General features: G+C 44.7%; 7 protein-coding genes across 7 annotated transcripts; 3 read left to right on the top strand and 4 right to left on the bottom strand.

Annotated features, from left to right (window-relative positions):
• Nucleotides 1-4,518, bottom strand: HO173_007625 (uncharacterized protein; the record flags this gene model as incomplete). The annotated part of the gene is made up of 4 exons (XM_037309527.1): nucleotides 1-251; nucleotides 308-4,022; nucleotides 4,075-4,254; nucleotides 4,324-4,518. 4 exons carry the CDS (start codon nucleotides 4,516-4,518, stop codon nucleotides 1-3), a joined length of 4,341 nt encoding a protein of 1,446 aa, XP_037163606.1.
• A 573-nt stretch (nucleotides 4,519-5,091) lies between these two features.
• HO173_007624 (uncharacterized protein) lies at nucleotides 5,092-6,859 on the top strand (the record flags this gene model as incomplete). The annotated part of the gene is made up of 4 exons (XM_037309526.1): nucleotides 5,092-5,379; nucleotides 5,434-5,591; nucleotides 5,643-6,180; nucleotides 6,236-6,859. The coding sequence occupies 4 exons, from the start codon at nucleotides 5,092-5,094 to the stop codon at nucleotides 6,857-6,859; spliced, it is 1,608 nt and encodes a 535-aa protein (XP_037163605.1).
• A 9,579-nt stretch (nucleotides 6,860-16,438) lies between these two features.
• Nucleotides 16,439-17,005, bottom strand: HO173_007623 (uncharacterized protein; the record flags this gene model as incomplete). Its single annotated transcript, XM_037309525.1, has 2 exons — nucleotides 16,439-16,805; nucleotides 16,854-17,005. 2 exons carry the CDS (start codon nucleotides 17,003-17,005, stop codon nucleotides 16,439-16,441), a joined length of 519 nt encoding a protein of 172 aa, XP_037163604.1.
• A 234-nt stretch (nucleotides 17,006-17,239) lies between these two features.
• HO173_007622 (uncharacterized protein) lies at nucleotides 17,240-17,413 on the bottom strand (the record flags this gene model as incomplete). The annotated part of the gene is made up of 1 exon (XM_037309524.1): nucleotides 17,240-17,413. The coding sequence occupies one exon, from the start codon at nucleotides 17,411-17,413 to the stop codon at nucleotides 17,240-17,242; it is 174 nt and encodes a 57-aa protein (XP_037163603.1).
• A 649-nt stretch (nucleotides 17,414-18,062) lies between these two features.
• On the top strand, nucleotides 18,063-22,268 carry HO173_007621 (uncharacterized protein; the record flags this gene model as incomplete). Its single annotated transcript, XM_037309523.1, has 2 exons — nucleotides 18,063-21,187; nucleotides 21,239-22,268. 2 exons carry the CDS (start codon nucleotides 18,063-18,065, stop codon nucleotides 22,266-22,268), a joined length of 4,155 nt encoding a protein of 1,384 aa, XP_037163602.1.
• A 309-nt stretch (nucleotides 22,269-22,577) lies between these two features.
• On the bottom strand, nucleotides 22,578-25,293 carry HO173_007620 (uncharacterized protein; the record flags this gene model as incomplete). Its single annotated transcript, XM_037309522.1, has 8 exons — nucleotides 22,578-22,689; nucleotides 22,871-23,458; nucleotides 23,524-23,588; nucleotides 23,640-23,741; nucleotides 23,795-24,083; nucleotides 24,138-24,467; nucleotides 24,515-24,764; nucleotides 24,816-25,293. The coding sequence occupies 8 exons, from the start codon at nucleotides 25,291-25,293 to the stop codon at nucleotides 22,578-22,580; spliced, it is 2,214 nt and encodes a 737-aa protein (XP_037163601.1).
• A 1,125-nt stretch (nucleotides 25,294-26,418) lies between these two features.
• HO173_007619 (uncharacterized protein) lies at nucleotides 26,419-26,619 on the top strand (the record flags this gene model as incomplete). The annotated part of the gene is made up of 1 exon (XM_037309521.1): nucleotides 26,419-26,619. The coding sequence occupies one exon, from the start codon at nucleotides 26,419-26,421 to the stop codon at nucleotides 26,617-26,619; it is 201 nt and encodes a 66-aa protein (XP_037163600.1).
• Nucleotides 26,620-27,982: the final 1,363 nt, after the last annotated feature.

The following is a 27,982-nucleotide window of genomic DNA, read 5'->3' as shown; positions in this document are numbered from 1 at the left end:
CTACCGCCGCTTTCCACTTTGCATGTTCGTGAACAGTAGCTTGAAGCCATTGCACAACGCCCTCATATCAGGGTACATATTCTTTTGGAGCTCAAATGCCTGCGGAACGACTTTGACAGCCCAGTGTTGGACCTGAGCATGCTGGCCAGCTTTGAAGCAAAGGAAAAAGTAGCCGGCGTGTTTGGGATCGATGCAAAAATTGTAGACGGATCGTTTGGGATTGGCTTCGGTGTAGGTGGTCAACCATCGCTCTGTGGCAGTATGTCAGCAAAGACCTTTTGTTGAAGCAAGGATTGCTGCTGCTTACCAGTATCAGCTTTACTGAGGTTCTGATACTTCTCATGAAGCATCATCTCATCCACCTTCTTGGCCATCGCTTTTACATGGTTGACAATTAGTTCATCGAGATCACTGTAATTATAACGGCCGCCAATCTTGAGTGTAGTTCCTCCGGAGATTTGGTTCGTTTTGTCTAGCTCAAGCACATCGATGTGCTGGTAAATGTTGTCTGATACCTTCCAAGTCACAGCAAGATGGTCAAGCCCTTTCGAGGAAGGACGAATAACCAGGTCGCCCCGAGCTTGAGAGCCAAGATACTCCTCTGCTTGAATGCTGTTGAAGGGTTTGAATAGGGGATGCTTGATGACTCTCTGGGTACGGCCGGAAACATCGTTTTTCTCCATCATTGACTCCTTGTCTTTCCGCTCCTGGTCCTCGTCCCATTCATCCCTCATGCGATCGGCTTCCTTTCGATATGGTCTTTGAAGCTCGTCTTCGCGGAGGGAGAAATTAGCGGTCAGCTGCTTGCGATTGAGGTAGGTTATCTTGGCCTGTACTGTCTGATGAGCGGAGAAGAGTTGCTTCGCGGAGACGTCTGGTCTATTGGAGACAGCAAGAGCAGGTACAGTGCCCTCAATGCCGCAGTCCAGCTTGGCTTCGACATAATCATCGGCAACCTTTTTTATGGAGACGGGTACTACCATGCCTTCACACAATGAATCCGAGGTCTCACCAGTGAACATGGTGAAGATCTCGTTGGTCGACAGGAGTGCAAAGTTCCTTCGCAACTCCTCGTACGGCTGCTGTAGTTCAGCACGAATCGTTTCTAAAGTGGCTCGCTTTCGCTGATTGAAGTTTTTCTCCAGCTGCTCCGCGTACTCCTCCAGAATGAGATCATTGACCTTCTCTTGGGACTCATCCTTAATGAGCTTTCTGACAATGGCTCCTGGACCATTCTCTTGCTGCTCAGCTTCGATATCTTCCTCGTCCAATTCAAGAGCATCAGCAGCCATCTTTCGTCCAAGGTCATAGTCCTCTGGGTGCACTCGAGTGTTGTCGAGGTAGTCAGCGTCCGGTTCTGAGCTGTCGAATTCGATGAAGAGGAAGCTGGCACAGTTGTTCCAAACCTTTGCCCCAACAGCGGCTAAGATATTCCGGTCCGGGTCACCTACCAATTCCGATCGCGAAGAGACGACGCCACCATTGAGATTGATAACTTTGATGAGTTGTGCGGCCTTTCGTGGTCCCAGGCCACAAATGTATGGGAGCAGACTAGCAGTGTACAAATCACTGACAGCCTCATTGACATCTACACCACACAGATTGACCATGTCGACCATAGATGTCTCAAGTGCCTTAATAATCTTCTCTTGAGGTACGTATCGCTGAGCTGCATCAAAGGAAATAGAGATAATATCGCGGCCTAGTGATGCGTACTCTTTCAGAGGATTCTGGAGGTACTTGGCAAGAGCCACGCAGTACTTTGTGAGAGGTGCAAACCCGGGATGCTCCATGTTCGCCCGTTCACTGGTCTGGTACAGGCGTGCCACCTCGTCATTGACAATCACGACCTCCAACTTGTCGCTCCTGTCGTTGCCGTCCTCGTCTTCGTAGTCGGCTCCGCGCAGTTCTTTACGTTCAACGATGTCATCGATCTGTTTGTACAGCTTGCGAGTCTCTGCAGAGAAGCCCGAAACACCGATCACGTCCGGTTTCCGTCGCTCGACAAGCTCCACGAACGCTTTCACATCTGCACCGTCCTCTGTACCTCGTTCAGCGTCTCCCATGACAAGATCAGTGAATTTTCCATTCTCGAGGACTCGTCCGTCTTCCTCCACCCAAGCCCAGCAGACTGCGTCTCTGCCAAAGGTACCAGTGCCATTCGAGAGAGCAAGGACACGTGGCACTGTTCCCAGCATCATACCCTTTGGTTTGTACGGTGCTTGATCAAGTCGCTTGCCATACTCCTCGCGACAGTTTTTGGCTACCGAATTTTCACATTCAAACTTCAAAGCCTCCTTCACGCCTCGTGCCATAATTTTCTCAAGCTTTAGAAGAGCTATGTCTAAAGTCTCCCTTCGCTCGCGATTCCAGGCGTCAGCAACTTCACTGAAGTTATCCGATTCCAGGTCTCCGTAGAGCCGCTTCTTGAAGCCATCGTGGTTTTGAGTCCTCACCCTCACCTCAACCAGACCTTCTTCTTCTGCCTTGAGCATGCGAAGGAAACGGTCCGGGTTCTGTGCAATGTCAATGAGTTGCTGATTTCGAAGGTATTTGAAGTCGTAGTAAGGGTGTTGATCATCGATCTTGCGAAGTCCTTTCTCTGTCCGATAGCACTCGACAATACCGTTCCCAAAGTAATGTCGGCGCATTACCTTTCGCATTTTGGGACTCATCGCTATCTCCTCTGCAAACATTGCTTTTGCAGCCCGCAGACATTGTGCGCCAGACGAGTATTCGGGGGGATCTAGTATGTCTTCGCTGTCTGCCATGTCATCTGGGCGCTGGGTTGGATCCTCTGTAAACTGGCGTCTGCCTTCTTTCATAAGGGCGTTTTGGGCGAAAGAGTCAGCAGATATGCCGAAAGCACGCACGAGTCGATACACCTTGCCAGTCCGAATTTTCTCAAATAACATCTTGGACGCACCCGGCCGTCGCTGGGTTGACCCGCTGGTACCGGTTCCGTTATGAAGAGCCACATCGGCAAGACGTGAAGGGTGTTGGAACTGTATATAGTCTTGCACATCTTGAAGTTCCTCCATAGTGACTGCTATTGGAAGCATTTCTTCGATGACGGGATCGTGGAAATCCTCGGACAAGGCTGAGATGTTGTCGTAGGTTCTTTGCAGAGCGTGACGCTTCTCGACAAGAGCCCTGAATCTGAGGTCCATGTCGAAAATCTCCCATAGATCGGATTGATTGAGTAACTTCTCAGCGTTGACAACATATGGTGTTGCGCTAGGATTGTACGGATCTGGTGTGACGGCTATCTTCTGCGCATGGATGAGATAGTCTTTGCGATGTTGGAAGATGAATGGCACTTCAAATTCGTCGACGTTCATGAATTCCAAGACCTTTGCGACCGACTTTTGAAACGCATCTCGAAGGTCCGGATCAATGGATTTCTTCGGAAGCATAAGATCCGATATCCAACTCGATTCTTCCTTGAGCTCTTCATCGGTAAGCTCAAGATCTTTGTAGGGACTTCTCGCAAGCTGGAAGCGCTCTGGCTGATCCGTAGCCCGTATTTGATTGTCCTCATCCGTCAGCATACGGTCGACAAGCTGAGAAGGCTCGAAAACATCCTTAAGTTCGATACCCTTAATAATAGCGTCTGGATCATCGAGGTCTACGGGTCTTTGTTCGTTCTGTTCTTCCTGGTCTTGGAGCTCCAGTGCCCAGTCATATTCAAACCCTGTACCAAATGCTTCTTTCATATCTTCTAATGCGATTTCGTCCAGACCAGCAGCGTCTTTCACTCCTATGATGTTTCTGCTGGGTTTCCGTAAAACATCGACATCATCGTCGTCTTGTCGTTGGCCGTCTTCGTCGTCGAAGTCCTCCTCGATAAAGTCCTTGAACTCGTCCTCAAGTGTTCGAGGGTCAACGCGGGCGGAGCCACGTTGGCCTTCGGGTGCGCGAGGTAGATCGTCATCTTCGTCGTCGTCAAAGATATCCCCTACACCTCTTGGCCTTCCATCTCGATCATCTTTGTGCCCACGTTTCAGACGTTTGAGCTTGGGCTGAGCGGAGTGTTAGCAGAGCAGGTTTTGCAACAGACAAGTTGGCATATACCTCGCTGGTAACGCGCTGCTCATATTCTGGGTGTGCTTCTCCGATCAGATCCAAGTCCTCTTCGTCTAGGCCGGCCTCCTCTTCCTCTCGTTCTTCCCTCCTACGCTTCTTTCTCTCCTGTTTCCTCCGCGCGCGTTCCTCAGGCTCTTCGTCGTCTTCGACTATAAACCCTTCTCTGACCTAGAGATCACAATGATACCCGGTCAGTGTATGGCTTCAGATGTAGGCGCCAGATGACAGAAATTCTACCGCTTGAGCTGCCTCCTCATCGTCGTCGTCCTCCTCTTCACTCGAGTCGTCGAGATGGCCGTTGACTCCGTTGACTCCATTTTTACCATTCTTACTCCGCCTGATCTCACCAGTCTCTTCATCGAACGATTCATCGCCCTCGTCGTCGTCGTCAAGCTCGGCCTCTCCTACAATCAGGTCTCGAAGGGCACTCATGTTGGACAAAGGTCTGGCTAGGTGAAGAATGTGAATGCTTCACGGATACCTGTATGAGCATGCTTTGATGACTTCAACACTGATAAGTGAAGTGAAAAGGGGAAGAATGGCAGTGCTTGCGGGATGTTTTGAATGTTTCGAACAAAGTCAAGAAGGTATTCAGATCTCGCTTACATAATGATCTGAATTCGGCCTAGCTCAGGTTTCAATGTGGGATGAAATTCAGTTCTATTCTTGGAGTCACAATCTTGTTGACCTGTCAAAACGGCGACATCACCGACATGCATATGTAGCCAACAGCAGCCTATTGAGACTTGAGAGCCTGATGCTCAAGCCGTCATGCAGATGCCGCAAGTTTGATGAGCTTCGCCCTGCAGTCCGCATTCGAGGATCTGCATCCACCGTCTGCACCACTGGCTGATTGCGCAGATTGTCTGCACCTATCAAGTTGCCCCGACTGCCACCACTGCCATACTCGCGAAATTGCCTCTTGAGGGACCATCTATTACCCCCTTGAACAATAAGAAGTAGGCTTCGCTTCCCTTTCAACACTCCTCACACATTACCGTCAAGATGTCGTCCGACATGAAGACCCCCCGGACGTTGGGCCGCAAGAACGTCAAAGGTCTCGTGGTGAGCGCTGCCCCGAAGATCGCTCCAGCCCCATCAGCTGGTGATGCACAGATACCAGGAGCGTTGGGAAATAATGTGGCGAGGTCAGACACTCTGGAAATTGGGGTCGAGTTCAAGCTGGACTTCAAGACTGAGGATCTCATCGTACTGAAAGAACTCGGGGCTGGCAACGGAGGGACTGTTAGCAAGGTTATGCATGCAGCAACCAAGGTCATTATGGCCAAGAAGGTATTTGTTCGAGTCGATACGAGGAAAGAGAAAGCCAGCTAACCGTTGTGCAAGGTCATTCACGTGGAAGCGAAGAAGGACGTTCGAAAGCAAATAGTCCGAGAATTACACATCATGCACGACTGTACGTCGCCGAATATCGTTACCTTCTACGGTGCATTCCTCCACAATTCAGGAGACGTTATAATGTGTATGGAGTATATGGACTGCGGGTGAGATCTCACGTTCCATCCACATTCCGACTGTTTCTGATATGGACGTAGATCCCTAGACCGCATCTCAAAAGACTTTGGTCCTGTCCGAGTAGATGTCCTTGGAAAGATTACGGAAGCAATTCTGAGTGGGCTCAACTACCTTTACGATGTTCATCGGATCATGCACCGCGATATTAAGCCGTCAAACGTACTGGTCAATTCGCGAGGCTACATTAAACTCTGCGACTTTGGTGTTTCGGGCGAGCTCGTGAATTCAATAGCAGATACCTTTGTGGGCACATCGACCTATATGGCGCCTGAAAGAATCCAGGGAGCCAAGTACTCGATCAAGTCGGATGTATGGAGCGTTGGCCTCACAGTGATGGAGCTGGCCATTGGAAGATTCCCATTTGATGCAAGCGATGCAGCGGCAGGGGATAGAGCAAGCGCCGGACCTATGGGGATCTTGGATCTCCTACAGCAGATCGTTCACGAACCTGCACCAAGGCTACCACAGAGTGATGCATTCCCTCCAATCATCGACGAAATGATCCAGAAGTGTCTTCTCAAGAACCCAGATGATCGACCTACGCCTCGCCAACTATTTGTATGTGCCATTTATGTAAACCCTTTTGCACCGATTACTGACACAAGGCTTTTAGGACAAAGACGTGTTTCTGGCAGCCGCTAAACGAACGCCCGTTGACCTGGAGCAATGGGCCGTTTCAATGATGGAGCGCCACAATCGCAAGTCTCACCTTGCCCCACAGCTATCACCCTCTACGCAAGCCTTGCTCCGGGGAGAGTCCGTGCCCTCTCCTAAGGAACCGACTGTTTCGACGGTATCCAGGACTCCTACTTCTGGCGAGATACCAATAGCCGACGAAGATATTAAGGCATCGCCGCGCTCGGAACAGCCTCCAATCCAGCGGGTGATGCCTGCGGAGATCAACGGCACAGGCATGTATCCTTCTCAGAGCTCCGCCTTTGACCGCCAAGGCTTCCCTCCGCGCACATCAAGTACCACAGCTCCACTAACAAGCCGTTCTCGCGAGGGAGAAGGCTTTAGCCCCAAGAGTGGTCTGCCGAGCCATCCAAGGGATAGCGGGAACTTCAACCCTCATCCAAGAGACAGCGGACACTTCAACCCTACCACAACACTGCCAATTCGCCCAGCCCCGCCCCCTTCTGGACCCTTACCTCCACCACCTAGTGCGAACTTTAGAGGCCAGCGTCCAGTGACCAACGGTTCGCCCTACTCGTATAGCGATAGCCAGCAGTACTGAGCCTAGAGGCCAACTGAGCAAGATGTACGATAAAAAATGTTCTAGAATTTGCCAGCAAGCAAAGCACGCATATCGATCGACTCTCAATCCTCAGATTGTCCATCAACAACATCACCACGTTACTTATACCCCTTCCGCAACTTCACCAGTTCTTTTCCTATGCATCTCGGGAGCGATTCGCGAAAGCATCTAGCCGGCGTTTCTCAATTGACATACGGGGGTCGCGTACGAATGTATGAGGTATCTCGAGGCTTTTCATTTCACGGACGTGTGGCGCGGAACTGGGTAACACGCAACAGCCGAACGTCGATGGATAGGAAAGCATGTTCAGTACGAATTAGCTAGTTCACCTGCTCATTTTCGAATACAGGCTGTCTTGTGCACCATTACCGTGCGCATCAGTGGGGGCTCTCTTTCTTTTACGTGGTCTCGCACCTTAAACTTACACGTCCCTCGTCTTTCACTTCTCCTGTAATATCTCCTGTTCATGTACTAGTACCTGGCGGAATGCGCGTACTAAAGCGGGAGTCAACCGAGCAATTGTGTATCTCTGTTCCCCTTCTATGTCGACGTAGCAGCAGCGACAAGCATCGCACCATTACCGTATGTGCAGTAAGAATTTTTTCCTCGAGAAGCATTTGACGCTGATCCGGCGCCACAACAACCCTTGTCTCTCGACTCAAGAGACAGATTTCTCAACCCCTCTGGGGAATCTACCTCTAATCGGGACGTACTGTAAAAGGCTTCAGATACGCCTTTGCAGTATGTGAGAAGGTCCCTGGAAGATACCATACTTTGGACCGATTTCGCTTCGAACTAGGTTATTTGCGTATGCAAGCAGCGTTCCGCTCCTCAGCATTCCAAAAAATTGTATGCGTATAAGCAGCATGTCTAGAGTTTCTGGTGGAGTCAGCTTCATCAATGATCTTCGTCCATCACTGAAAAAAGGAAATGGTGGTAAGTCCAGTGGTGAACGAGGGGACGAGGGGGGGGGGGGGGGGGGGGGGGGTTTTTTGGGGGGTTTTTTTTTCTCGCCATATATAGCATAGCTCGCTTAGCTGGATCCCTAAGATCCTTGGGATCCTGCTTTCATAGAATCTATATCCTCTTCTACCCACACGATACCTGGTTATTCTTATTCTTTGGAGGTCTTGTCTGGATCTTTTGTGGCCTTAAAGTAGAATCTCCTTTATTATTATTCTTGTGTATCTTTAAAATCGTTATTTGATCTATCCGACTGTAATCTATCGTTATTCGTTTTCTACTAAATCCTTCACTGAAAACCTTACTATAAAAGCACTTTCTTGAGTTATTTAGTTTAGAAAGCCTCTTTTATTTATTAAAATACTTCTCGAGACTTAAGAAGTCTTTAGTAAGTATTTTAAGAAGTTGCTATCACCTAACTCGATTTCTTAGCCATCGCTATTACTTACTAGAACTCTCTTACTACTACAAAAGTAAGTCATAACATTATTATTCTGGCGAGTATTAGGAATCTTCTCGAGGAATTAGTCTACCACTATCATCTTAACGCCTTAGACTTCTCGAGAATTCCTCTCAATAAAAAGTCTTACGAATTTTATAGTCTCGTCGTTAGAATCTCATCGAAGCACGCCTTCTTTAGATTAGTCTAAAGCTTTCATACATTTTAGCAATACTATAAAAGTAATTATATCTCGTTCTACGTTTACTATATATGATAACTTCTCTAAGATTACTAGCATATTAGCATTAAAGTAGCTTCGAAAGTTCGATTTCGATATAAAGGATTATTAAGATAAAGAAGGTTGTTTCCCTTTAATTAAGTATCTGAGATATCTTAATATGCTTTTTATTGATAATACTTTCGAGTAGTTAGAAAGTTATTTAAAAGTTATCCGATTTCTTATCGAAGTAGAGTATATCGATTTCTAATAAATAATCTAGTAGTTTCGAGTTATATTCTATAAGAAGTTTTCCTCGAAAGCTATAGAAGTAAACGTGATCTCTTTCGATATCGAGATTATAGACCTATATTAACGTCTCGAAGAATCCCTTACTTTATACTTTAAGCGTGTTATTAACTTAATATAGAGAGTTAAAATCAAGAATAGGCCCGCTGTTACTTTTAATACTATTTTTAGTTTTCTTAAATCTATTATACTTAACACTATTCTCTATATCTTTATTAGAGAATTAAATAATTAAGAGATTTAAAAGAAAGTAACGAGAGGTATAGCATTTTTCGATAAATCTTTATATATAGTTTATAATCTCGCGAAAGAAGTATGGCGTATTAACGCCGAAATCTAGAAGCTTTTAAATAAAAAATCGAGATCTAACTAGCTTTAGTTCTATAAATCTCTCGTGAAATGAAACTTGTCGAAGTAATAGGTGGCTTTTTTACTAACTTTTTATTAAGCTATTAAAGCCTTAAGGCCTTTATATTATTAGTCTTAGTTCTTTTATACGAATTTACTAAAGTAGCTATTAGAGGCTTTCGCGAGACCTTAATATTTTACGTAATCTCAACCTTTAGAGTATCGTTATTCTTTATATAAAGTTTCGACTCTTATTTCTACTCCGGCTTCGATCTTAGCTTAAAATCTTAATAAAGGAAACGCTAATAAGAGCGAATTTTTAAATTCTATAGCTGGTAGTCGCTTTCGTAACTATTAGTTTATTTTAAAAGATATACTCGATCGTAGTACTTCGAAAAATTTTTATATTAATAGTATAATCTATTAGTCTTATAGAAAAGATGATTAGCTATATATTAAATATAATATTAAGAATTATATCTCTCCTTATTATAAGGGTGCTTTACTACCTACTTAAGAATAGTCGTATCTAAAAATACTTATTTTCGGGGATAACTTATAGTTAAACTTTACTTTCGTTAGATTCGGGGAGTTTAATGGATCTTCTAGACTCTATAGAACTACCCCTTCGCCGAAGCCTTCTATAGCTTCTTCTTCTTCTTCTTTTTCTTCTTCTATTAAATCGAGGTAAGTAACGCCGTTAAGCTTTATAGATTCTTACATTTCTCCTTATTCTAATTTAGTATAATTCGAAGTAGCGGGGCTAAATCGATCTTATTCCGCTAATATAAAAATCGCTAAAGCTTTTCTCGATAAAGAATTAAGATCTAATAAATAAGCTTATATAAAAGAAGTATTAGTATCAGTATCGGTATCTTAACAATAATAAGAAAAGTAATTTAAGAGGCCTTAATTAGTATCTATTTAATTACAGTAATTTATATTATAGTAGTTTTAGATATCTTAGTATTAGTAAAAGTAGCTTAATATTAATCTAAATCCCGATACTTCTTTTTACTCGTCGTAAGTTTCTATTTAAACAAGTTCGTAATAGCCTTCGACAGTTATAAGTTAAGGATCTTCTTTCTAGAATCAACTATATCTATTCTAGGCTACTTTAAAAAAAGAGTGTTCTAAATATAAAGATAAGAAGCGAGTTGATAAGAAAGTAGAACCTTAGCCTTTAATAAATCTATTTAATAGATTAGAATATAATTCTTCTATATCGATTCGATATATACTTAAGAGTATTAAAGTCGATATAAGTATAATAGATCTTATAATATGATTATCTGCTATGTGTAAGAAGTTAAAGCGCCTTTACACTCGGATTCTTAAGAAACGAACTTTAAAGCCTACTATAGATACTACGTAAACACCTTTAATTAGCTTCTAATCTACTTTTATTTAACAAATTTTATAAATATCTATACTATCTTTAAGGTACTTGTAAGCCTATTAACTTATATCGGTATTTTCTTCTATATCTATATCTTAAGCATCTATATCTCAGCCTTTTTAATAGACTTCGGGGAATCCTACTATATTAGTATCTATATTTTAGATTAATACTTCTACTATAAAAGCTAAGAAGTATATATACTTTCTAAGCTCTCTTGTGGGTGTAAATAAGGCGTTTTATATTCTTATTATTATAAGGAAATAGAATAGATCCGACATTAGCCTCGAGAAATCTTATACTTAAGCGAATTAAGATTTCGATATAAATATAATATCTTCTAAACTAGCACATCTTCTAGGTCTATATCTCCATCTACTTTTAGAAATTAGATTTAAAGATCTTTTTATACGTATAATGAATTATTATAATATCGTGCTAGAATATTAGATATAGCTTATGATTAATATAAAAGAAATCTAAAAAAAATATTCGATACTTTATGGCTTCGGAAGTTATATCTATTACGAAATTAAGGAGATTTGAATATCTTAGTTTAATCCTCGGAATTCCGTGGCTTTAGACTATAAATACTTTCATTTTAATTTATCTTTCTACTATTTTCCTAGGAGATAAATTAAAAGGCGAGGAAGTCCGAAGAATCGTGGATTCGGAAATGATTTTCTATAAAGATTATAATTTATTAATATATTCTAAATCCGCTATAACTATCTCGAAAGCTATCAAGTAAAATATATTAAAGACTTTCGTTAAGAAAGTTAATTTTTTAGAATTTAATAGTTCTTCTAATTCTAAAGATAACTTATTAGATATTAAAGAAATTAAGCGTTAGGATTTTTAGTAAATTAAGTCTATCTTAAATAGAACGTTAAATTACTAGAGCTCGCAGAAGCTTATCTTAAGAATTTAAGCCCCTTAAATACCTCTATCATTATCTTTAAAGTTCTTAATTCTTTTTCTTTACTAAAGTAAGTAATCATTATAAGCTTTTTAGGCTAATCTGTCGAAGCCTTCAATATTTCGAGAACGCTAATATTATTATTTCTATAGATATCTCTTAAGCAAGTATTTTTTACTAGAAGAATGATTCGCCGAAGTCTTTCGTAGTATCTCTTATTATTAGAATTTGAAGAATAGACTAGTAAGCTAGAATTAAGACTAATTCTTAAATCGCTTATTATTATAGTAGAGTAGAGACTATAAGTGCTATAATTGTTATATTAATATAAATATCTTAATAGAGAAGATTTAAGAGACTTGTTTTATACGGATCTTATTATATATTAAGTATGTATTATATCTAGTATAAAGCCTACTTTCTCGAAATCTTAGAAACGCTAGTCTACTTATATAGAGTAATGACTAAAAAAAGCTTATTTAAGACGATCTTGAAGGTGATATTTATAAACTTATTAAACCTGCGAATGGACGTCTATCTTTATGAAATATACGGGCTATTATAGTAGATAAAGTCGAGGATCTGAAACCTACTAACGAGCCTCGAATAACTTTTAATTATTTACGAGTTACGAAGCTTCTTCTAAGAGCTTATCTTGAGCTAAGCTCGAAAGTTTATGATTATCTATTTAATTTACGTTATAGATGCTTATTCTCAGCTAATTTAAAGTATATGTATCTTATGATACCTCTATATCCTGACGATAGATACTACTTTACTTTTACTATTTTAGATATTAATTAAATATAGTCTACGAGAATATAGTAGAGATTATAGTCTATAGACTTTATTATAATAGAGCTAGCTTATAGAGTATTTAATTTTATTTCTTCGAAACCTTCTTTATTATATTCGCCGGATTCTAAGATTTTACTACCTCTTATATTCTATATAGATAACTTCTTTAATAGCTTCTACGACTTTAAAAATCTATTTTTTTTCTATAATATTACTTCTTTTCTAGAGTTAAGTAGACTAAGTTACTCTTATTCTTTAAGAAACTATAACTATTTATATTATTAATTAAGGCCCTTAGCGTAACTTATATTATTAAAGAATATATTTATATTCTTAAAGAATGAGTTATTAAAGTAGTTAAGTAGCTTATTTCTTCAGATTAATCGAAAGTTTAAGGTTTCTTAGAAATTATCGGCATTACGCGTCGATAGATAAAGAACTTCGCGAAAATCGCGAGACCTCTTTTTAGACTTATGAGAAAGATGAAATAGCGATAAACTTAAGTAGAATAGTTATCCTTCGAGATTCTACGTATTAAATATATTATAAAAATAAGTATATATAGTATTAACTTAAGTCGAATCGTTTATATATATATTAATACTTTTAATTTTATAGCTAGATATGCTATTATATAGTATTATATTCTTACGCTATAAGAAGCTACTTTATTAAAAGCTTTATAATTTTAGAAGCTTATCGTAATAGAAAAGGATAAGAAAGTATCTATTTTATACGATTCGTTCACCTTTAGTCTTACTTAAAAGAAGTATCTTATTTATAAGCGAGAACTCTACGCTATTATTACGTTCTATAAGAAGTATAATTATTTATATAAGTATCTATATTAGTCTATTATAATATACACTAATTATAAATCTCTTATATATTTTCTCGACTTAGATCTTTATAAAAGAATCTATAAATATTAGGCTAATGGACTTCGTCGCTTAAATCTTATTATTTAATATATATTTAAGCCTCGAAATAAAGCTGCCGACGGCTTATCGAGAACCTTATTCGATATTAAATACTTAGAGAATATTATAGTTATACGAGTATGATAGAAACTAGAGAATTATAATCTAAAATGAATCTAGAAAGATGATAAAGATGAATTTAATTCGTTTTTAATAGCACTTATTAAATCGAAGTAACTTGAAGTTATTAATAGAGGTACGCTATATAATATTTCTTCTTTTTCTCTAGAGGCTATTTCTACTATAGAAGCTATAGAATTATCTATAAAAGTCTTCGATAAGATCGATAAAAATATTAAGATTTGAATTAAAGCTTATCGCAGTAGTATCTAATTTAATAAAATCTACGAATTCCTTATTGTAGAATCTTCGACTTTTACTATTACGCTACTTCGAAAAGCTTTTAAATATTAAATAGTATGATATATCCTATAGATCTTTCGAGGAGATATATATTTACCTTGCGTGCCGAAAGGAAAGATGCTTATTATACTTCGAAAAGTTTATAATAAAAGCGAATATTAGGTTAAGATTAATATCTTAATAAGACTACGTAGCTACTATTAGTCTAAGAAAGTATAAGATATCGAGAAGTATATTATTGGATATCTTAAGTATATTAAATATGAACTCGCTATTAAATCTCAGTCTTTATATTCTATTAAAGTCACATATCCTTTTTAGCTTATAAAAATAAATTTTATAGGCTTACTTAAAACTATCAAAGTAGAATCTACTTTTATACTCGTAAAAGTCTACTATATAAGCAGATTTACGATTTCCTTTATCACTGTCTCTATTAATATAAAGAACGTTATCTAATATCTTAAGTTATTCTTTATTATATATAGAAAGCCTTATATCTACTATCTCGATTATAATTAATATTTCTTTAATAATAAATTAAAAGAATTCTTAAGATTTAAAGGTATTATCGTTATATATAGTTCTTCTAATACTTCTAAGAGTACGAAGATAGTTAAGGTTTATAATAAATTTCTGAAAGCGATACTTCGCAAGGATTCTCTTTATATCGAATTAAAATGAAATTAGCGGCTATTAAAGACTGAAGGTTCGATTAATATACGAGTTATCGAATATCTAGAAATCTCTTCTATTAGTATTCTTTTCGAATCGCTATTAGAAGCTTCTATTAGTATATCTATCTTATATATACTTTTTAAATATAATGTTCCTATTTAAGTAGCTAAGTTGAAGGATCTTATTAATTATACTTAGATCGTATAATAATATCTTATTTATCGAATAAATCTTTATGATATAGTTAGGTAGCGTTCGAATTAGTAGAAGAAAGATATGGCTTCTCGATATAATAAGGGAATTAAGCGAATTACGTATTATATTAGCGATCTAATTATATTATATTAGAAGAATATAAGAAAACTAAAAGCTCGCTAAAGAGGTTTATTCCGAATAAGTAGATATAATAGATTCTATGAAAGATTCTTCACACTTATATAACTCAATAGCCGAAAGATTAGATACGCATTTCACGAAGATCATCTTAAGAACTTCGTTACTCATATAGGCTACCTCCTGGATCCCACTACCCCCTTATTACCACAATAGCAAACTACCAGACGTCCCCGCTAGAAGCTTTCCCGGAGATTCATGCTTTCCCGAGAAGTTTATGCTTCCTTAGAGATACATACGCTTGCGGAAGGCTTCAGGAACAGTGTTTTGTTTTGTTTTTTTTCTTCAGGTGCTATGCTATGCTACAGCTTTGTTTTCTACAGAAGCAGCTTTTGTCTATATTTGTGTATAGCTTTATAGTCGCTGGGGCTCTGTCTTGTTTGTTCCGTAGTAGTCGGAAGGTGCTTCCTGCGGGGTTGTTCTTTCTAGTCATATATAGTATAGCTCGCTTAGCTGGATCCCTAAGATCCTTGGGATCCTGCTTCCATAGAATCTACATCCTCTTCTACCCACACGATACCTGGTCATCCTTGTTCTTTGCGAGCATTTATGAATTGCAAATTAAATAAGAATGCTTGGCAAAGCTGATTCAGCTCCGCCTCCGACTTTTTGTTAGCGTCATTCATAGAAAATCGTAGAGAACGTACTTGCCACTCTTGCAATAGCCACTGTCGTCTGCTACCTCAGTTGGACATTCGTGATATCGAAGCTAGTGGGTATACACGCTTTTCCTGATGTTTTGCCTCTGACTTAGGCGTGTAATAGCCACATCGCCACCACTACTGGCTACTTGCCCTGTACCGGAATTAAGGCTATTACAGCAAGGAAGACATCCTTGACTAGCTGATCGATCGATTGCTACCCCTTTGCGAGTATCTCGAGGAGCGCAGTATCATTGTTCTGGACAACGTCAGTGTTCACGTCGATCCTCGCATTATTAAGGCTACACAGGCCAAAGGCTGTCTCGTCAAGCACCTCCCCTCCGTATTCGCTTGACTACAATCCTATCGAATTGACATTCAGCGTCCTTAAGGCGTGGATGCGGCGTCATTTTGAGACCTTTCGACACGTCTTTCAGAACGATTTTGAAGGATTTCTGAAGCATGCAATCGATATTAGTGGCTGTGATAGATTTGCGGTGGAGCATTTTTTTAGAGGGCCGCTCGGGTTTTTTTTTTTTTTGGGGGGTTTTTGATTTTTTTAAGATTTTTTTTTTTTTTTTTTTTTGAAAAAAAAAAAATTTTTAAAAAAAAAATTTTTTATATAAATAAAAAAATTCCCCCCTTTTTTTTTTCCTTTAAAAAGGGGGGGAATTATTTTCCCTAAATTTTTTTTGAAAGGGCCCTAAAAAAAGTCGGAGGCGGAGCTGAATCAGCTTTGCCAAGCATTCTTATTTAATTTGCAATTCATAAATCGAAGGCTGCAGAAAACCTTGTATCGGTGACGTCCCAGAACTCTTGCTAGGCGTACCACTCTCTCCGATTCCGGAACTAGCTCCGCCGCCAGGCGTCAAACCCAATTTCACCACTCCTGACTCTCGGACGCCTGCTATATTAGCTGTATGGCACGTTTGCTGCGATCATGCTAATGTCTTGTGGCACTGAGGATGTATACAAAAGCCTTCTTGGCGAGTCATGTGGTTGGGAGAACGGTGATGACATTGCGTGTTTCTTGCGACTGTTTCGCGACTTAATCGACGGGTACAATTCGCAGGTGATGAAGGCTAATGAACAAGACCATAAAATCGCCTTATCCAAAAGCCCCCAAAACCCCCGTCCCAAACGCCTTTTCCATCCCAAACACCCCAATATCAAACTCGAAATCCACGCATTCATAAGTCTTCAAAAAATGCATTAAACCCCAAATCGTCATTTCAAGCACCTCCCATGTCATGTGTCCGTTCTGGTGTATCACAATATACACCTTTCCTGATGAGTAATTCAACATGCGTTGTGTGACTAGGTTTTCAGGGTGGAGCTGGGCGTTGACGTCTCGAAGGGCGGTGTTGAGGACCACGTGAACATTTTGCGAGGGAAGAGAGGAGCCGTAGGCGTAAAACTTGAGCCTTATGGGGGTGGAGGGGGTGGTGTAGTAGTAGGGGGATGGTGGGAGGTGGCTGGAGGTATGAGTACGTAATTGGCGATAAGACCTTGAATCCACTTACTTTGAGGAGGGCGATGATGGGAAGGGGCTTTGGAATGTTGCATTAGTATGCGAGAGGTTGATGAGTCTCAGTGAGGGTGGCGTGAGAGGCGGTGCTCCGAGAGCTAGTGTATATATGAGGCTAAAGAGATAAAGGTTTACCACGGCAACCATTCTCGACACTCAGTACTTTAGGGGTGAGGGTGCTAGAAAGTTTTCTAAGGAAGATAGCCTGGCGCAGGGAGGCGCTAATTCGCATATGAGGGGGGGGTACGGTTCGTCTGTCGCATCCGTCGGAGTTTGCGCCTGGAGAGACGTGTCTGCAAGAGCCGGGCAGGCCGTCAGGAAAATAACGATGTGGATGCCGACATCATCGTCTCGTTCGCGGATTCTGGGCATCAATCCAAATTACTTGTAGTTCACAATGAGACTGTTCCTGGACGATGCGGAAGTATTAGAGAGCAAGAGGGCCTTCTCGTTGATGCTGGTGCTATGAGGATCTGACAGTTCTGCCGGCCCCACTGTCACCACTGTTCCTTGCACGCTGCCGGGGGTATGAGGGACACCGGTCTCCCACTTCATCGTTGTCAGGGCCAGACATGGCACAGTTTGTGGTTAAGGCGGAAAACACCAGAAGCACATAGACTCTTCGTACGAGTAGCATTGCACATGCGCCACGAGTGCAACCTCGTAGCATGGAATCCTTTCAAGCTCTTTCAAGCTCCGTTCGGGTCCCAGACCCACCTTGTATTGATTGACCAGAGAGACAAGGCAAGAATACGATGTTTGGGACTCTTGCAATCTGAATCGACAGTTTGTCGATGGCTTGGGCTTCATCAGAGTAGACATTCACAGAGCATTCTCGTTTAATGGGAACATGGAGACCAGAATTCTATAGCGAGGCACATTGTTGGCTAACATCATGCGAAACATGAAACGACATCCAGAGGCCTTCAAGTCTCAACATAGAGTACGAGAGAAACAAGGAGCCAAGCATGTTTTGTGAATCCGTATTCTTCAACGGAGCAGAATATTAAAAATTGTTGGAGATGCCAAGCAGTTCAAGGCTGATAGTCCGGAAAACGCGCTAGCGTAGGGCTGAATAAATCGCGTATTCCGGCGCGAGATCTGTAGTCGATCACCACATCTTACATTGTCTACTCAGGACACACTTTCACTTTACATCCTACCGCAGTTGCGTTCCTCATCCAAAGGGTAGCCTGAAGTCCCAATGGCCCTACCTACTACGCCTGCCCGGTCGATCGCGCGCTCTACGCTCTCAACGCCATCGACTGCCCAGCATGGCGGCTCACCCCAAGAGCTCACTCCAAGGAGCAAGGTCAAGGCCATGCTAGCGGCGATTGATGATGATTCCGACTCTGAGCCCATCCCGGAACCCAGAAAATCAGGAAGAAGTGCCTTGTCAGCTGTCACTGGCAACATTCAGAGGCTTGACGGACACAAAAGTGGGAAGGAGGATGCCGATGTTGGTCAGCGAGAGGACGAGGACATGGAAGAGGGAGATGAAATTGATGAGTCGCCAGTTATTCCTAAGGGCAGGTTGGCAGCCCGCCTCAACGGACAGACCTTCGACAGACGCGGATCCAGCTCGACCAGTGAAGGAGATCGTGATGGAGACGCTTATGCTAGGATCAAGAAGAGACTTCTGCGAGGACACGTCACGAAGACCCACGACTCAACAGGTACGACCGAGAGCAGGCTGGCAAGACCTGAAGCGAGGCCATCTAAGCGTCAAAGAACTTCAAGCATTGGCTCCGATCGCGCCAATTCTAGGGCAAGTAGTCCTACGAGAAACCGAAAGCCTTCACCAGGCCTGTTCTTAACGCCCGAACCAGTGGAAACCCAACAGGAATCTCGGCATCCAGTCAGCAGTACTGGGTCAGACTCTGATCTACCCGCTAATCCTCAATCGGACAGTCGTGTCCTGGAACTGGTGGCCAAGAGGAGGGCTAAACGTGAAGCGAAGGAGGCGGCAGATGATAAAAGTAAAGCAGAGAAAGCAGCAAGGCAGCGGTCATTCGAGAAAACGCTCTCACAAGATGCTTCTCCAGGCTCAGCCTTCTCGGACGATGATAAGGCAGCGGACCGGAGGCTCACCCAACACTCACGGCCAACGCGCAAGGCTAGCAAGAAGGCGCTTGAAGAGATGAATCGGGAGACACAGCGAATGAGTCGGAATATGCAGCTAGCCCATCAGGCTAAGACGAAGAAAAAGATCAGCAAACAAAGCCTCCTTGATAGATTCAATTTTCGCACGTCTGTGCCACCAATTGTGGAGGCGCCTCACAATCCAAGCTCTTCAACCGCTGCAAGCTCGGCTCCTGGTTCAGATCTAGAGGAGGCGCACAAAAAGGACTCACCGCCCACAAGTCCTGTTGCACCTGATGATCCGCTCTTGGCGCCCGCAGATTCGGTAGTTGACAAGCAGTCAGCAGACACAGCGGTTACGATACAGCCATCGGAGCAAGAAGATGAGGAGCTTCCAACTATGCTCGAAGTCATGAGCCAGCCGATACAGAAATTGGATAAAGGAAAGGGGAAAGCTATCGAGTACAGCGAGGCAGACAACGCTCCTGAGATTGTCAGAGGTCAGAAAACAATCTTTAAGCAACGTCCTATCAAAATCCGCCTACAGAAGCCGATATCAGATTGTGCCGATGTCGACTTAGATTCGGGTAGCGATTTGGAGGTCTTGCCGGTTCGAAAATATAGGACTTCGAAATTCGAGGTCTTTGATCGCCTACCCCTGGGTAAGGTGCAAGAAGGCCGTTCAATGCAGACTCTTCGCGCGCTTGCCCATCTTAACTCACCAGAAAAGCTGTCCCGTGCGAAGAAAGGATCTATGACTCAAGCAGACATGCAGATGTCGTTGCAACAGCGTGCCAGACGACAAGCCATGGAAGAGCGGAGAGCAAAGATAGAAGACCTCAAACGCCGGGGCATTATTGTCCAAACTGCAGAGGAGAGAGAAAAAGACCAGGCAGAGGTGGAAGACCTAGTGGACAAGGCTCGGAGAGAAGCAGACGAAATCATGCAGAAAGAAAAGAAGGCGGCGAAGAAGGAGAAAATTGCGAATGGCGACGTGGATGCGCTAGCCGATAGCAGCGACGAAGATGACGACTATCAAGCTGACGTAGACAAATCTGACGTTGAGCTATCTGGGTCCGATGAAGAAGAGCCCGAAAAAGAATCCGGCGAAGAAGATCTAAGTTCTGATGGCGAGCAGCTTGAAGACAACGAAGACGGGAGTGTAGACTTGGGCGATGGTAATGAAGCTGCCGGCTTGATTGACAATGAGGCTTCAGAAGATTCTCAGGACGAAGAGGAAGACGAAGCTTCTGTAGAAGATGGCAACGAGGATGTTGAGGAAGCGCACGAGCCCCACATGCATCGGCGCAGGACTAAAATGGTAATCGATGATGATGACGACGATGGTGACGAGAAAATGGAGCCATCAGCATCAGCCCCACAAGCAAGTTCTGCGCCTGAACTTCCCCAGTTCCCCGCCCTCGCAGGACCAGTCTCATTCGCTTCACCAATGGGAATGACCCAAGCTTTTGCAGCAACTATGGCTAATACGCAGACGCAAGGTCTCGATAACGATGACGAGCAGGACTCCCTGGCATTCCTAGGTCCTCCACCAGAGCCGAATTTTCCAATGTTCGATGAGACCAACTCCCTGCAGGTGGTGGAGGACAGTCAAAACAGCCTGCTACTTAAGACGAACGCAGAACAGAACACAGATTCGTCGAAAGAGATCAATCTCCACTTCACGCAGTCGCAGATAGGGTACGATGATGCATCGGGCGACACTCAAGGCCAAGTCGTGGCCAGTCAGATATCGGAGATACCGGATCCCACACAAGATGTTGGATTCATGTTGTCTTCACCAGCTCCCGAGCGCTTTGTGTCTGATGCTCCGTCCACTGCGGATACCGTCCTCTTATCTAGTGCTGTTGGAAACAATTCGCCGGCCAAGAAAAGGAGAGGGCGCTTGCAACGACGGTTAGTGGTTGACGAAGATGCCTCAGAAGTGGATGAAACTCCGCCGGCAACTGATCATAACGTTGGTGAATATGACGCGACTACAAATGCATTCGATTTGATGAAGAAAGCGAGGAGAAAGTACAAGTCTGAGGCTGATAGCTTTGATAAAAAAAAAAGCGAGGCTAAGGGCATGGTCGAAGAGCAAGCTCAGGAATCCGAAGACGAATATGCTGGTATTGGTGGAGCCAGTGACGATGAGAGTGGGGGAGAAGAAGACGAATTTGTTCGAGATATGATAGATCAAGGAGAAGTCAATGTCAACGAGAGACAGTTGGCAGCTCACCATGCGTAAGTCAACTTTCGTCCACTTTGTCGACGTGTCTACTTACATTTACCTAGGAATAATGAAAGAGCAAGTGACGAGAAGATTATTGCGAAGCTGTATAAAGACATCAATAGTGGCGGGCTTCGCCGCAAGCGTGGTGCCGAATTTGACCTCTCTGACTCGGACGACGACGCCGAAGCTCGGCAACGAAGGAAGCGGAAAGAGTTTGCCAAGATGAGAAAGGCTTTACTTGAGAATGAGAACGTCGGCAAGATCGCCGAAGACCCGAAGAAGCTGGCTTTCCTCCGAGCTATCGAAGACCGCGAAGCCGACGATGATTTCGACTTCTTGGATCGTCCAGCAGAAGATTCCTTCAGAGTAGAACCCGACACTCAAGAAGACACTGAGTCCCAAGATCCGCCTGCTTTACCAGAACCCACTCTGGGCAAACGCAAGCGCCCTCTCCAAGAGTCTGTCCCTGACAAGGGCAACATGCGTCCACCACCCGCTGCCCGCCGTACCCAAGCCCCCAAGAAACCAGCTACGCTCGCTGAAATCCGGCAATCTGTCTCCTTCCTCATCGAAGAGCCCGGCTCGATCAATATTGTCCCTGACCCTTCGTCCTCCGCTTCCGAAGACGAATCCAATCCATACGAACGAACCCACCGCAATCCCCGCCGCCGCCCCAACCCCAACCCCAACCCCATTATCGACCGCCTCTCCCTCAAACGCGCGGAGTCAGCCACCGCATCATCCACCTCTCGCCTAGCTTTCCACGATCCCTCCACCACCAATCCCTCAATCGGCGGATTCAAAGTGCCTAGTCTGCTCCGCCGTGCTACTACTACAAACCTTGCCGTTGACAACCACGGAATTACGACGATGGCCACTGCAACCACCGAGAGAGCGGCGGGTGGAGGGGAGAAGGGCGATTTTGTCAGGAGAGGTGGGACCAAGAAAAGTAGTATCAACTATTTCGCCAGGGAGATGGAGAAGAGCAAAGTCATAGAGGGGGTAGAGAGGAGGAGAAAAGAAGAGAGGGAAAGGGAGGCGAAGGGGAGGAAGATGAGACTAGGGGGTTTGGGTACAGGTGCTTTTGAGTAGGGTTGAGGACGCTTTGGATTAATGATGCATAGCGGCCATTCTTGTTAACTCCCAATGGATAGGGTAGGGGCTACATATTTTCACGAATTCCATCTTGCAGCATTACCTCCGTCACAAGTATTTATGGATTCATGCGCACGCTTCACGGTTTCGCTTTCGATAAGTACAAACAGAGAGGTTCAACAGCTACATAAGCCCTTTCCCTCCTCACACACGCCTCCCCTCTTAACTCCAGTATCTTCGGACCGTACTCCGGATCCAAGATTTGTGGAGGGAAGGCCCCCCCCGCCGAAAATTCGGCCTCTCCGGTCACAAAGTTGTGAGTTTTTTGACAAGATCCACGGAAGAAGTCTTCTTCTGCCATTGTGTCGATCGCGCCTCGAACTCGACGGACTGGCGCACGCTTCGCAGCACTTGGCACCTGTACTCCGACTTACGTTGAGGCGCATCAGCTTTGGAGGATTTGTGAATTGTCTTTGCGTAAAGCTTCGCGGCTCCGGAATTCCGCGCTCAATCATCCCCAACTGCCAGACATTGACAGGTAGCCGGATCGAGCATCAACATCCGATTGATATAATTATAAAATGATGAAACAAACAGACCCGACAACCATAAGTCCAGAAACGGCCATCAAGCCTCTCCACCCAGCGCCCTGTGCTCCAAACGGATTAATGGCGCCAGCAACTGCTCCGCTTTTGCCCCCGTTATGGCCCGTGGTCGCACTCGCGCTCCCGGTAGCAGACGTCGTAGCGCTGGCGGGACCGTAGCTCTTCGCCCCCGCGTCAAAACTCATACACGCCGTCGGCAACGCATACGACGTCTCGAGCAAACTGAACGGCTTGTTGTCCCTGAACGAGTAGTCCCCCACGTCGACTTCCGCCTGCGCCGTGAGACCCAGTCCGACGTCCACGCTCGCGTCGACGTGGGTCAGGGTGTCGAAGATGTCGTTGATGATGCCGTTGGCGACGGCGTTGCCGGTGACGTTTTCGCACGTCGAGGTCACGTGGCTGACGGTCGAGAGGGTGCTGGTGAGGAGGGGGGCGTCGAGGAAGAGGCCGGCGCCGGCGGTGCCTTTGCCGCTGAAGAAGGAGATGCCGAGGAGGAGTTGGGGTTGGAAGCCGCCGACGGCTGTTAGGGCGAGGTTGGGGAGGGCGGCTTGGAAGGGGAGGGCGGTTACCTTGGTGTTGGAGCTGGGTTGGGGGGTTAGAGGCGTTTGGGGGGGGTGGGAATGGTGGGATGGGGTGGGGACGCTTACAAGCCTGTTTGGCTGGAGTTCGATGTGTTTCTGAGATCGAGCAGGACGCTCGAATCATTCGGTATCTGTGCGTATGGTCAATTTGTGGGCGGTGGACCCGGTGAGGTTAGACGTACTTGTACTTCGAAGCCGTAGAAGAAATCGATGCTAGCTTCAAGTTTGAACCCCACGAAAACCAAAGGCACAAGCTCAGGTCCCACGGACGCGATACCCGGGATCTAGGAGTGCTGTTAGCTACCGGCGTAATTCTGTGGAGACGAGAAGCTCTGACCTGGAAGGGCGTCAATGGAATTGTTGGTAAAGGCGCCGTGTAGTTGTAGAGTGTCGCGGAAGTGCTGACGGTGCTTTCGAGCTCAATGTAAGCACCGAAATTGTTCGATGTGAACTGTACATAGCCGTGTTCGACATAGTCTATGACACTCTCGGTAAGGTTCACGATGCCCTGAGTTGTATTAGGGCTCGCATGATTGATTCCTCCCACGGTCAGAGATCCAGCGACGAGATCGATATTCCCTTGGATGGTGCAGTTTTTGCACTTTACATTAAAGCCAACGGGCGGTCTGACAGACTATCAGAAAGATGTATGTGTCAGATTTCCCGGGAACGAGACTTACATTTCAGGGCCGCTGACAGAGAGCTTCCCCAAAGATGGATCCGGAGGCAAAATAGATGTATCAAGCCACTGTTTGTTGAAGCTCCCACTTGCATTCCAATTGTTGGGCGTGGACGAGGGTGCTGCGGGATACGCCACCGACGATGTCGCCGCCACAGATGATGTTGCAGCTGCCTGTCGAGGTTCTAATCTGCCATGTCGACGGAGCACAAATTCGTCGTCACTTTTACCGAAGTCGAGCGTCATCGATTTGAAAGTGCTCTTCCAGGGTACCCTAGTGACGGAGAGAACGATGACGTGATTATCAAGATCCAGTGCAGCTTCAGATACCCTATGATCCTCCTTAGCCATTTCCGTTGTACTGCTGTAATTACTTACATGTGCGGGTTTCGCTCTCCATCCTCATTACAGCCTTCGTGCGAAGTAACAAGAAGAAAGTGGTCGACGCCCGTGAATTCATTGTGGGTGCGCTTTAAGACCTCCGCCGATTTGATATACAAGTGTATTTCAGAGGAGTAGCAGCCGATACTTTCGATATGATGCTCAACGTCCTCGAGCATGAGAGCTGGAATTTTAAATTGCATGCCCAGTTTGGCCGCGAATTGAGAGGTCGACCCATGAGTTTCAGCTTTCATGGCAGATGTCAGTGAGAAACAGCGACGAGAAGAACGATACTTACCGTCCAAGTAGTGCAAGTTGTGGTCATATTGGAGAAAACCTTCGACATCACGAGCGCCAAGCTCATGGCTTCGTTTAGCTGCTCTCAATCGTCGCTCGGACAGCATTGTGTCATCAGGCTCTAAGTCACGTACGATAACATTGCCCAAGCTCAAGACTTCAGTAGCACAGAGCAAGAAGTATAGCAGAAACAGCGAAAGAGCCATATTGAGCGAATCAAGGCGAAGCTCGAAATTGTTGCGGGGAGGAAAGCTCAAGCGCCAATCTTCGGAAATGAAGAGACACGAGAGGGTGCGATGATTGATGTGTTTATATATGTTCAGCCTGGTCTGTTCATTCTTCGACAGTGGACAGCCCATAGCAGCAGCGAGGGTTGGATATATAGTACGCTGGGTTGCATTGGACGAGAAGTCAACGATGCATTCGAAGCCGGCAAAGGCGGTGCAATACCCCGAAACAGCTGCAACGCAGTGTGTCATGAATGCACACACACGAAAAAGCTAAGACTGGAGAGACTATGTCGAACGCAGAACGTGTTTCAGATCTACTACACACGGAGGGAATCAAGACCCCCACGTCTTCTGAACCAATGAAACGACTGGGCAGAGAAGACTCGAACTAAAATTGGACCTTATGACCATTGCTATGCTGGAATCAGACAGGTCTTGAGTCTGATGGTGGGTAACGTGCATAATTTCCATCCCAGCCCATGCGCTATAATCTTATGCACTTTGCCGCAGCTCCTAAGCACGGGGCTGTGTTCCGCCCGAGACCATAATATCAAAATGTAACAGCACTGCACCAGTACGGCTGTACGCAGATATACGATCGACGCGCTTAGACCAAGGTAGTAGTGAGTGGTAACATTGAAATAGCTGGCTGGAAAGTTGTTGTAGCCCTGCGGTACTCGCAGAGGGACCACCTCGGTATTGGTACAGGGAGATTGAGGTATGAATACATCATTTCGCCGCCGGAGTCAGTAGTTATCTGGTATGCAGCCATAAAGAAGATACCCTGAGCGCTTGTGTCTCTTGACAGGTAAAGCTATACTTAGCTGTAGGAGGTAGTGAGTACGCCATGCCTGTTCGAAAGAGTTCATGCGGGTATGTGACGCGGCTGCAGTAGCGCCGTTTTGAAACGCAGACTACTGTATAACGTTTTCGTACACCAATCAGAGCGCCTCTTGTTTCTGTTGAGATTTGCTGCAGCACCTGTGTTGTAGCTACCCCGCATGGTGGCAATCAGGTGGCAAATTAGCGTGGTGGCAAATACGGGTATAAGTAGCCCACTCAGCACTCCCATAGCTACCTAATCAATCAATCCTCCTTCTCATACACTTCCAACAGGTTATGAGCCCTCGCGCTGCTACTACGCAGCAGTCAATCATTGATTCAAGTCATTCCAACCCTAAGACACCAGGGGATTCATAGGCCAAAGGGTCTAGCTCATTCAAAGGCCAAAGGGTCTATTTCATTCATAGGCCAAAGGGTCTATCACATTCGTAGGCCAAAGGGTCTATCACATTCGTAGGCCAAAGGGTCTATCACATTCGTAGGCCAAAGGGTCTATCACATTCATAGGCCAAAGGGTCTATCACATTCAAAATGTCCACATCAAAGGATGGTGGTCACAAACTCAACCTCCTGACCGAAGAAAACTTCGGATCATATCACTACGGCAATGGCCAGTTCAGCTCGAAAACAAAGAGCATCAGTCAAAATGTCCACGAAAGACAGTGGAACAATCAAGTCAATTACAATACAGTCAGCCTACTACAAGGCATTCAAATTCGACCTCTTCATTGAGCAAGTCGGCATTCAATTCTTTCGACACCAGTCATCAAGTCCAGGTCTGTGCTCGTGTCACAATCATTCGTTTGCGGTACCATGCTGCATCATGGGGGTGTGGCCAATGGTGCTGCATCATGGGGGTGTGTTGAGATTTGCTGCAGCACCTGTGTTGTAGCTACCCCGCATGGTGGCAATCAGGTGGCAAATTAGCGTGGTGGCAAATACGGGTATAAGTAGCCCACTCAGCACTCCCATAGCTACCTCATCAATCAATCCTCCTTCATATCCATTTCCAACAGTTTCGCAGCTGAAAGATCTCTCGCAGCGGTCCATCGGCCTCATGGTCATGGAAGTTTTTCTAGAGATCTCGGGGCAGTGCACGAGCTTAAAATCCTACCTTAGCAATGGATGCTCGATCAACGACAGCTACAGACGAGGCTGCGAAAACCGGGTGAAGGAATTCCAGCAAGCATTTTGGGTCGACGCATGAGGAGCTTAGATGACTCGATGCGGACTATCAGAAAGCACAGTGATGGATTGGTCCATTAGGCGAACATACAAGGCGCTTCACACCTCAGCCGATGTCAACAAACCGCTGGCATGATCAGGCAGCTTAAGACGGACAAAGACCCGAGTGCTCAATCAAACGACAGGCAAGCTATCAGTGAGAGTCCTTGGCAAACACATTTTCCCCAGCCCCAAATGCTCTGACGGAGCTGCTTTCGCCGATCAACAATCCAAACATCCGAGTTGCCATGACTGGCAAAGACTGGACCATATCGGAGCCCCATGCAGCATTTCCTGCCACTTGGAACATATCGCGCACCGGCGATGAGGGTCTTCCCAGAAGTAGACTAGGTCAGGAAACAGGCGCTAGAACTACTCTATGTTAGGTCATCAAGCTTAGTAAGCTCGTAAGCTATTCGAGACTCTCTGAGTCGAGTCAAAGCATTGGCTCAGTCACATTGCATAGGGGATAGAGGACTCTCTGCAGCTCTGGTTCATATTCCCTCACCATGGAGCGTATGCTAGACTCCAACTCGGGTATCCAGCCAACAAATTCCAACTTGCCGGCCTTCTGCATTCCAAGCCCAAAATGGCGTTCACCGCTTCTCCACATTCAAGCCGATTGCCACGGGAGTTATTTGCTCCAGTTGATTCGGCAAGCGAATGTCTTGTCCAATGCTTTCAGGACCTTACTATTGTCGATGCAATATCCGAGATCAAGGCTGAATTGGGAACGGCCCTAAAGAGATCTTACAGCGAATACGGAGTACAGACATGTCGGATTCGCCAGACGAGTTCACCAGCTCTGGGATAGTGAAAAACGCCTGATGTTCACATTCAAGAGCTCAGCGCCGCAAACTCCCCACTCTTG

This window comes from Letharia columbiana (assembly GCF_014066305.1).
Source record: "Letharia columbiana isolate WasteWater2 chromosome Unknown Sc0000025_s0, whole genome shotgun sequence".
NCBI lineage: Eukaryota > Fungi > Ascomycota > Lecanoromycetes > Lecanorales > Parmeliaceae > Letharia > Letharia columbiana.
Note: the sequence above shows the minus strand (reverse complement) of the source record. Positions and strands in the feature narration are given on the sequence as shown.